Below are 11,109 nucleotides of genomic sequence, written 5' to 3'. Positions count from 1 at the left end.
TCCTGACCTCAGGTGATCCACTCACCTCAGCCTCACGAAGTGTTGGGATTACAGGTGCCCGCCACCATGCCTAGCCTGGATATTCTTCTGCTAACCACAGAGCCACGAGAAGGTGATTCTCAGAAAGTAAGTGGGAATGTGGTTAGACCATCCCACAGATGTTCTGTACAACAGAGAAGCTAGGAAATTTCTATTAAAAATGTTCTCTAAGAAATGCTGTCAAAGGTAAAGGCCTAAATCAAACGGCGATAACCGTTTTCATTTAATAAGGCAGTTCTGGGCCAAGCAAATCATGTGAGTCTTCTGATATTAATCATTTTACTCACGTGGTTCTATACTATTGCAAACAAGTAAAAGCAATGAGATTTTGAAGAGTAAAAATTTCCCCGACATTGAAGCAGATACACAACAATATCTGAGGCAAAGAAAAGCCATTGATACTCAGAAAAAGAACAATTTTGTGAGAAATATTAAAATGAGAACATAATATCTAAATCAAAATTATTTCAAAGTTAAGAAATTCAGAATTAGTTAGAGGCATTCTACTCAGGCCTGGAACACACTCAGGATAAGATTTAGCTTTGAAGGAAGATTTGTTTTCTTTTCTTCTGAAACTGACTCTTTTGAAGTAGCTACTTCATTATTTAAGTTTCATATATTTCTATTTTTTTATTTCAAAATACATAATCTATTGAAAAGCCATCACAATTTATTTTTGGTAACTGCACAATGGAAAGCCTGGTTTCAGGTTATAGGATATTTTAGGGTAAGGCTAGGTTGCCTTTTTAAAGGACTCTAAAATACAATGGCTTAAATCAAATACTATTTTATCTCTTTTAGCCATTAGGCAATCTAGGCAGCCAGATGATTTTTTTCATTTTTTTCTTTTCTTTTCTTTTTTTTTTTTTTGAGACAGATTTTCGCTCTTGTTGCCGAGGCTGGAGTGCAATGGTGCGATCTTGGCTCACAGCAACCTCCGCCTCTCAGGTTCAAGCAATTCTCCTGCCTCAGCCTCCTGAGTAGCTGGGATTACAGGCATGCACCAACACACCTGGCTAATTTTGTATTTTCAGTAGAGAGGAGGTTTCTCCATGTTGGTGAGGCTGGTCTCAAATTCCTGACTTCAGGTGATCCACCCATCTCAGCCTTCCAAAGTGCTGCGATTACAGGTATGAGCCACAGTGCCCGGCCTGATGGCTCTTTTTCATAAAGTTATTAATTTTCTCTCATCTTGTGGCTTCACCATCCTCCAGGAGTGGTCTTCACTTGTAGGGTTAAAGCAGTATGACAGAACAGCATCTGAGTTTCAGTTTAAGTTGAAAGGGGACACACCCAGTGTCTGGAGCAAGGAGGTCATCTTGAGTTGGCAGGCCTCAAGTTTCACACCTCACCTCTGCTCACATCCTGTTGACCTGAACCTAGTCAGAGCTTGTGATGGACCAAATGTTTATGTTCCTCCCAAATTCATGTGTTGAAGCCCTTTTCCCCATTGTGGCTGAATTTGGAAATGGGATCTCTGAGAAAGTAATTAAGGTTAAATGAGGTAGTAAGAATGGGGCTCTGATCCAATAGAATTTGTGTTCTTGTAAGAAGAGATACTTATGAAAGCTTGCTCTTTGTCTCCAAGGTCACAGTGAGAAGGTGGCTGCCTGCAAGCCAGGAAGAGAGCCCTCACCAGAAACTGAATGCTGCCAGAACTTGATTTGGGACTTTCAGCGTCCAGAACTATAAGAAAATAAGTTTCTGTCATTTAAGCCTCCCAGCCTGTGATATTTTGTTACAGCAGCCTGGGCAGACTAATACAGATTTAAACCTAGCTTTGAGGGGGGCTGGCAATGCAGTGCCCACCTGGTGACCTACCTGGGTGACCCAGTGCTCAGAAGAATAGGAGCCTGGATTTCGGGAGGCAACTAGCAGTCTGTTACCTAGGCTATAAACAGAGTTCTGCCTATCACTTTATAGCCACTTTGTCCAAATTGTTCCCAGAGTTTATGGCACAACTTGCATGAAAACCAAAGCTTACAAACCTTATGAATAGCAATTTTGTCCCTTCCCAGACGCCATGTTCTCCACTGCTATCCTCTGAGACCTCTATTCTTCCTTCTCTTTTTTCCAGTATTCAGGTAATTCTTTCAAATTCTTCCGTCTTCTGCTCTTTATCACGGGCACAAATGGAATCTTCAGGCTCTACTTCAATCCTAATATAGATACTCATTTTCCCCCCTAACTTCATCTCCACTTGCTTCCTGGGAGTAGTCTTTGCCTAATGTATTAGGTTCCCTACTGCTACTGTAACAAATTATCACACACTTCTTGACATAAAACACTACAAACTATAAGATAACAATTCATATTGTTATCTTATAGTTCCGGAATTCCAAAGTCCAAAATGGGTTTTGCCTGGGCAAACTCAAGGTGTCCTTACAGCTGGCTCTTTCTGGAGGCTCTAGGGGAAGATCTGTGTCTGTGCCTTCCCAGGATCTAGAAGCTGCTCACATTCCAGGACTCATGATCCCCACCCCCATCTTCAAAGCCAGCAATGGCTGGTTGAGTCCTTCTCACATTGAATCACTGAGTCTTCCTCTCCTACTCTCTCTTTCACGTATGAAGACTTCTACTGATTACATTAGTCCGCTTGATGAATCCTAGATAATCTCCTCATCTTAAGACTCTTATTTAATCACATGTGCAAAGCGCCTTTTGTCATGTAATATAATGTATTTCCAGGTTCCAGCCATTAGGACATGGGACACGCACCTTTGAGGGAACATTTTTGCCTCCCACCTCCAATTTGCCTTCATTGACTACTAGTCCTTCCAGCCCTCACCCCTGCCTAAAGCGAAGGGTCTCAAACACCTTATTTCTAGCCATGAGACCTTAAGGAGCTTTTCCTATGGTCAGCCCCTCTAACTTTCTTCTAGATCAGACTCTGACACCATAACCAATTCTAGTAACTGACCTCTTGCCTCTATCCTTGTAACCAAGCCCCTAGCTTTACATCCAGGCCTCCTGCCTGGATCCTGGTGTGATGCTCCTGTGCCCAAGTCTCTGCCTTGTGTCTCAGTTCCTTTAGAACTAAGAGGCAGCCTTGCTTGTACTAACTCTCCAGAGAAACAGTCCTGTCCCATATTCTGGGCACCATGGCTGGATCCCTGCTATGCTGGTGTCAGGATACGAGGAAAAACACTCGCCAGGCCAGGCTTCCTCATACAGCCTGTGACCACACTCTGAGTGTGGCTCCCCCAGCCTGCTCAGCCACCAATGACCAGAACCTGGATTTTCTACATGCAGGAGCAGGTCAGTCTAGCTGTGTTTCTGAAACTTTGCTTCACATTAGAATTACCTGGAGATCATTAGAAATATCTAGATGTCCAAGCTGTACCCCATACCAATTGAATCATAATCTCTGGGGGTGGAAACCAGCATCGGTATTTTTTAAATTCCTCCACTGATTTCAATTTGCAGACAAGATGGAGAACAAGCAAGCAAGCTACGTGCTGCTCTAGATGTACTCTGCCTGTCCGCAGCATCAGCATCATGGGGAGCTTGTTAGAAATGCAGGAACTCAGGCCTCCAACCCAGAACTACTGAACTAGAATCTGGATTTCAACAGGATCACCCAAGGGATTTGAAAGCTCCAACTTATCTCAGCCTGTGTGAGCCTGGTTTTGAAAATGGTCATAATTAAGCTTTTTTTAATGTTAAAAAATATAATAGTATTAGTGAAATTACTGAAATAAGAATTCATATTCCAGCACTTTGGGAGGCTGAGGTGGGCAGATCACTTGAGCTCAGGAGTTCAAGACCAGCTTGGACAACATGGCAAAATCCGTCTCTGCCCCCCAAAAAGAAAAGTAATCATAATAATAATACAAAGATTAGCCAAGTGTGGCAGTGTGCGCCTGTAGTCCCAGCTACTCAAGAGGCTGAGATGGGCGACCATTGAGCTCAGCAGGTTAAGGCTGCAGTGAGCCAGCATCATGCCACTGCACTCCAGCCTGGGTGACAGAATGTCTAGGAGACATTCTGTCTAAAAGGAAAAAAAAAAAAAAAGAAAGAAAAAGAGAAAGAAAAAAATAATTCATTCATCTTTATTGATCATTTGACATGTGCAAGGCAGAGTGCTGGTGACTTCTGGTGACTTCCATAGGTTGGCTCATTTAATGCTTACAATAAGCCTTCTTTTTTTTTTTTTTGGAGACGGAGTCTTGCTCTGTCACCCAGGCTGGAGTGCAGTGGCATGATCTTGGCTCACTGCAAGCTCCCCCTCCCGGGTTCACGCCATTCTCCTGCCTCAGCCTCCCGAGTAGCTGGGACTACAGGCACCCGCCACCACGCCCAGCTAATTTTTTGTATTTTTAGTAGAGATGGGGTTTCGCAGTGTTAGCCAGGATGGTCTCTATCTCCTGACCTCAGGTGATCCACCCGCCTTGGCCTCCCAAAGTGCTGGGATTACAGGTGTGAGCCATCACGCCCGGCCATACAATAAGCCTTCTTAGCAAAACCTTCCCAAACTGCCCAGTCGGTACCTGGTCCTCCCATTCTTTATCTTAGTAACCAGATATTTCCTTGATAGCACTTATTAAATTTATGATTATTTTTTCTTTTTTCTGCCTTAACCATCAGACTGCATGCTCCACACGGTGGGAAATGTCATATGTCTTTCTCATTTCATGGTATATCCTTAGCACTGGCACTTAGCAGCCACTTAAAAAATGTTTATTGAATGAATGAAGTAGGCACTATTGCTATCTCCATTTTACAGATGAGGAACTTTCCCAAGATGTCACTGCTAGTAAGCGTGGGGGAAGAATGTGAACCATCACTGAGCCCGGCCTGAGCTTTTCTTCACTATCTAAAACATCCATACCTCTACCCATCTTCTGACTACCTGAACACAGCTGTTTACTTCTGTATGTTGGTTTTCTAGTTCCTTGTTTGCACATGAGCTTTTAAAAAACTATTATTATTATTATTTTGAGATGGAGTTTTGCTCTTGTTGTCCAGGCTGGAGTGCAATGGCATGATCTCGGCTCACCGCAGCCTTTGCCTCTCAGGTTCAAGTGATTCTCCTGCCTCAGCGTCCCAGGTAGCTGGGATTACAGGTATACACCACCATGCCCGGCTAATTTTTTGTATTTTTGGTAGAGATGGGGTTTCACCATGTTGACCAGGCTGGTCTCGAACTCCTAACCTCAGGTGATCCGCCCGTCTTGGCCTCCCAAAGTGCTGAGATTACAGGCTTGAGCCACCATGCCTGGCCACATGTGCTTATTTTATATACATAATTGCAATCAGAATGTCTATGTTATTTGGAATTTTGCATTTCTTAACATACGAGTTGTTTTTCATTGCAGAATTTCACAATTCAAAAGTAGCTACATAATAGCCTGTCACATTGATTTATAAAGTCCTTAACCATTTAAACCATTGCTTGACATTTAGGCATTTTCAATTGTTCTTTATTTATAGGTGACTTTGAAGCAGGGATCTTTTTGTGTCCAGTTGAGTTGAATTTTTACTTTCTCACAAAACATGAACATTCTTGTTATACTCATTTTCAACTTGAACAAGCCAGCCCTGCACTTTCATGGTACTCTAGGTAATTTAGATATTTTCCAAGCATGCTAAAGACTGGAAAAATTTGTACTGCAGGGTTTTTAGAAGGTGTGTAGAATTATGACATTTTTACTGCTGCATTTTATCCAAGCTTGTTCTGAATTCTTTTTGTTGAAATCATTTCTGCTTAATTTTGAGCAGTGATAAATAGTGCCAATTTGCAACTTTTGGTGCTTCCTATTCACTCTCCAGAGGTGCTGACCGCTTGCCTCCCTTGAAATTACACACGTGAGATCCCTGCTTTCAGTTCAAAGATAAGGTCCCATCGACCTCCTGCCTGAATTTCTAGGAACCCAGGATATGGGGAGACCCAGAATATGGGGCCACCCCTTGTGATTCCTCCAGTGTGGTTTTTTTTTTTTTTTTTCAGACGGAGTCTTGCTCTGTCACCCAGGCTGGGGTGCAGTGGCGCCATCCCGGCTCACTGCAAGCTCCGTCTCCCGGGTTCACACCATTCTCCTGTCTCAGCCTCCCGAGTAGCTGGGACTACAGGCGCCTGCCACCATGCCTGGCTAATTTTTTGTATTTTTAGTGGAGACGGGGTTTCACTGTGTTAGCCAGGATGGTCTCTATCTCCTGACCTCAGGTGATCCACCCGCCTCGGCCTCCCAAAGTGCTGGGATTACAGGCGTGAGCCACCGGCTCCAGGTTTGCTTTTGAAACCGGCCCTCCAGTTTGCTTTTGATCAACATCCTCTGTGATTTCAGCATGGTGTTGTAAAGGACTATGGACTAGAAACCAGACCTGGGGTCTAGCTCTAGACCAGACATTTGCTGGCACTGAGAACTCACTTCCTTATCTCTTGGCAAGCATCTCATAGAGCTGTGAAGATCCCAAAAGATAATCTATATGAATGCTAGGTCTGTGTGTGCAGTTATTTCAGTGCATAAATGCTTATAATTCTGCATTTTAATCGCTATTTGCCTAATACTATAATATTTGATCATTTATTAAATACTGTTTACTTATTTAATAATTAAATAGCAACATTTAAATAGTTAAGAACGTCTGCATTTTAAATTTAGTACTGTATGGAGTATTCACCGAACTATATTGCATCCTTTTAAAACGGCCAAACTATCATTTTGTTCCAAGATTTTTAAAAATTAATTGATGGCTAAGTATTATAACTAAGTTCTACTCACTAGATGTGTAAGGAAGTGTCCTCAGAAAAACAGGAATTGATAGAGTTGTCAAATCGATTCACACAAGTGAGAGGAAATTATCTTCCTATCAAGAAAAAAAACCTACAAAATAAGATCGTGGGATGATAATGAGATATTGTCCCTGTATATTTATATTGAGAAAATGTGAAATCTGCAAAGTGTTATGAATACTTTTTTCTTTTTTGAGACAGAGTCTCGCTCTGTAGCCCAGGCTGGAGTGCAGCTGGTGTGATCTCAGCTCACTGCAACCTCCCACTCCCGGGTTCAAGCAATTATCCTGCCTCAGCATCCCGAGTAGTTGGGACTGCAAGCGCGTGCCACCACACCCGGCTAATTTTTGTATGTTTTTAGTAGAGACGAAGTTTCACCATGTTGGCCAGGCTGGTTTCGAACTCCTGATCTCAAGTGATCCACCCGCCTCGGCCTCCCAAAGTGCTAGAATTACAGGCGTGAGCCACTGCACCCAGCCAATACTTTTGATAGAAAAAAAATCAGAGGAAATTAAAAATTCTTTAATGGGGACTAGACATAGTTTAAAAATAATAATTATAATAACAAAGCAGTTGAAGTTGCGTGTCAGCAGCGCATTCTCTCTCTCCAGCGGTAAGGGTATCTAATCATAATAATTAAGTCCAAGTGACCTTGCCTTCTTTAGGCAAACAAAGTAGAGAACAAGTTGCAACTCATTTTCAGAAAAAATCCTCAAGTCCTCTGCCCACGGCGGAAAGGGCGACAGGTCGGTCGAGCTTGGGTGGCGTCCCGAGGGGTCGCCTCTCGCCCAGCTCCTGGCAGGGGCGCGTGAGTCCTGGCCTGGGGACTGCAGGGCCGCGGCGGGGCGGGCAGGGTCAGCAGGGCACATAGTTTCTCGGAATCCACCCTCCGGGACCCCCGCAGCCCAGTTTCTCCTCCCCTCAGCCCACCTTCTCTGCCCACCTCCTACCCCGGGCCGGGGCGGCGGCCGCGGTCAGCCCGGCCTCCCCGACCTGGGGTCCGCGTGCGCCGGGTCCCGGAGGCCAAGCTGGGCGCCCCCGGGGGAGGGGTCTGGGTGGCTGGGCCAGGCCGGGGCGGGGCGGGGCGGGGCGCAGCCGAGGGGTGTGTCCGAGGGCGGCTGGCGGGAGGGGCGGCTGGACGCCAGGAGTGGCGAGGCCAGGGCAGCGCGGACTAGCGTCCCGCGGAGCGTTCCAGGCGGGCGCGCGGCTTTCTCTCCAGACCCACCGAGCGGCGGCTGAGGCGAGATGCGCGGGGGCGGTGCGTGGGGCGTGCTCCTGGCCTTGTTGCTGTGCGTCGCCGCGCGGTGCCAGCAGAGAGGTGAGCCTGGCCCGGGCCTCTGGGTCCTCGGGTCCCTGTCCCCCGCAGGCGGGCGGGCGGGGGCGGCCGTGGACAAAGCCCGTCGCGTTGGGGCTGCTGGAGTCCGGGCGCGCATCCTGATCCACCTCGGAGTGGGTGCCTCGCACACGTGGGTCTCCCGCGCCGGCCGGGGAGGGCTGGATGGGGACGCCGCTCTTGGTGGACGGCGCCCGCTCTTCGCAGGCTTAGGCTTTAACCTCCTCGGGCTTTGGGGGTCGTCCAGCCTCGCCTCTGGCTTTTGCGGGACTTCGCGACCCAGGAGCGCCATCTACGCGAGCAGTGCTGGGGGTGGCGGGAGCGGGGCGCCCGGAGCGGGGTGCGGGGGGAGTGCTTTCAGTGCCCCGGCTGCGCGGGCGGGGGTGGCGGGGCTGTTGGCCGGGCGCGGGGGATGAATGGGGAAAGAGCTCTCCCGAGTCGCCCTCATTGTCCGGCCTCGCAAGCTGGGTCGCCGCGGCCGGGAAAGGGCAGATTCCTCGGGGCCCCTGGCAGCCAGGCGGGCTAGTGGGGAGAGACGCGGCGAGAAGGGCTCCCCTAGCCAGCCGTCCCGGACAGGGAGACCCACAGGCGGCGTCCAGGGCATTGATGCGCCTTCCCGACCCGCGCTCTTTGTGCAATCGGCGAAGTGGCCAAACCCGCTCATTCACCGCGCGGGTTTGACCGTGGGCGCGCCGGGGCTAGGGACCGGCGGAGAAGGGAGCACCTTGCATGCGCGTTGCAAGGATTGAGAAGAGAAACTCATAGCGAATTTTCAGTTTCTGTTTTTGCGGGCGGGCGGGCGGAAAGAGAGAGAGAAGAAAGAAAGAGAGAAAGAGAAAAAAGAGAGAGAGAAAGAAAAGGAGAGAGAGAAAAGAAAAAAAGAAAGAAAGAAAAAGAAAGAAAGAGAAAGAAAGAATTCTTTTCCCTTTTGGGGGACAACCCCAGTCCCCCACGCCACCCCTAGAGCTGTCTTCGCAGCATGGCTTCGTGTTGGCTAGGCAGTCACAAATATTTGTTGAAAACATCTTAATGTATGCAACACATGACAATGGGCGTATTCCCACAAATACAAACTTCATTAAAAAAAATAAAAGTACGGGTCAAAAGTAGTGGGCGGAATTTGCAGTGCCCTCGTGGGAAACGTGTGTTTGGGCATTGTGCTGAGTTGGGAGCTCTGCAGAAACGCGACCATCTCATTCATTCAAGCATTCATGATGGAAGCACTGGACCGGAGCTGGAAACGCAGCATTGAATAGCTGTGAGTCTGCTGCGCCGAGCCTGGCTGGGAAGAGGGAATTTACATAGTTATCAGCCAGAAGAAAGGAGTCTTTGGGGAGGGAGAGGAGCCTTAAAGGACTGCGACCGGACTCCTGTATATAAGTGAACAAGTCCCGGTTTCCCACAGGGTAGAGAAAGAGCAGCTTGCCTCAGCTTATTGTTCCCCGAAATTGAAAGTCTTACACTGAGGAGATGGCCTGAAGGTTGTCCTGGCCCCTCGGGGCTCGGCACTTGGCCTGGAGGTTATGAGTGGTGTTTGGAGAAAGTGGGACCTCATGGGGTTTTCCTGCTTTGAGATGCTGCGGAAAACCTCCCAGGGCAGGAGCCCTTTAATGTTTCATATCTCATTCCCTGTTTGCCTTTTTGCCTTCCGCACCCCACCAACCCTCACCCTTCCTAACTAGCCTCCTTGAGCAGTTTTGATTTTGTGTGTGTGTGTGTGTGTGCGTGTGTGTGTGCTGTCTCCGGGCTGCAGGCAGGAGTGCAGTGGCGCCATCTCGGCTCACTGCAACCTCTGCCTCCCGGGTTCAAACTATTCTTCTGCCTCAGCCTCCTGAGTAGCTGGGACTACAGGCGCGTGCCACCACGCCGGGCTATTTTTTTTTTTTTTTTTTTTTTTTTTGTATTTTTAGTGGAGACAGGGTTTCACCATATTGGCCAGGCTGCTCTGGAACTCCTGACCTCGTGATCAGCCCGTCTCGGCTTCCCAAAGTGCTGGTATTACAGGCGTGAGCCACCGCGCCCGGCCTGATTTTTTTTTTTTTTTTTAAAGAGATGATTTTGTGCCCTATGAATAGCATGAATGATTAGTAAAGTTGTGTGTTTTGGTGATAATACAATAATCCTGACCTACAAATCACCTGCTAGTTAGGTGTCTGGTGTTATTTTTTAAAATAACTTATTATCTATTGACATTCAGATTGTTAGACATTCCCTGTCATTTCTGCAGTCTCTCTGGGTTACGTTACACCTCACAGTATATGACCTGATGGCTCACTTTCCTTTGAAATATAATGAGTTTCAAGTGAGCTCCTCCTAAGTATTGAATAGGAGGTATTGTGTTTGTAAAAATAATGTGTTAAATTCATAGCTGGCAATCACATAAAATTATGATTGCTTCATCACTTTTGTTGGAAACCATCCCTTCTTTTTTTCTAAAATAGGCAATTCTAAGTACAGAAAAAAAATCGACGAGTAAAGGAAAATTCACTTCATTCTCATATATAACATAGTATTCAAATTTAGCAAGTATGTGCTCCACAGTAAAGTATGCATGCCTGAATGGATTTCAAAGGTGCATTTTTCTTTTCTGTTGCTGTATTCTCTAACTAAGGGCCCATGAAAAATATTGATTGTAGCAGTTGGAAACAAGGGTATGTATAATAGAAGCCTCACTGCCCACCTGCTACATAGCCTGGACTTTAGTCCATTCTTTTTTTCCCTCTTCTTTTCCAGACATTAAATATGAAGCCTACATCTGTAGTTAATCTAGCGTGATTGAGAATTCAAATATTAGAATAAATACATATACTAATCTTTAGTATCTTGTGCCACTGCTTTATAATTGCACTGCTTTATAAACTCATATAAAATGTTTCTGGGACCATTTATTTCAGGGTAATGATCCTTGAAACACCCTACTGTTTTATACTAATTCATTCATAAAATCCTATGGATATTCATTTTCATGTACAGTAAATTGTTATGGGGAAATAACACAAGC

The 11,109-nt window shown here is 46.4% G+C and overlaps 1 protein-coding gene across 2 annotated transcripts in view; it reads left to right on the top strand.

Annotated features, from left to right (window-relative positions):
* The first annotated feature begins 7,943 nt into the window (after positions 1-7,943).
* The window catches only part of LAMA1 (laminin subunit alpha 1), a 170,432-nt gene continuing 167,266 nt past the window's right edge, over positions 7,944-11,109 (top strand). Inside the window, exon 1 of one of the 2 annotated variants that reach the window (XM_055237979.2) lies at positions 7,944-8,093. In XM_055237979.2, the coding sequence (XP_055093954.2) occupies positions 8,021-8,093 (73 nt within the window). In that variant the 5' untranslated portion in view covers positions 7,944-8,020. The remainder of the gene's footprint in view (positions 8,094-11,109) is intronic. The other variant, XM_055237969.2, reaches the window with a different exon arrangement.

This window comes from Symphalangus syndactylus, chromosome 1 (assembly GCF_028878055.3).
Source record: "Symphalangus syndactylus isolate Jambi chromosome 1, NHGRI_mSymSyn1-v2.1_pri, whole genome shotgun sequence".
NCBI lineage: Eukaryota > Metazoa > Chordata > Mammalia > Primates > Hylobatidae > Symphalangus > Symphalangus syndactylus.
This window is presented reverse-complemented; position numbering and strand designations above follow the sequence as displayed.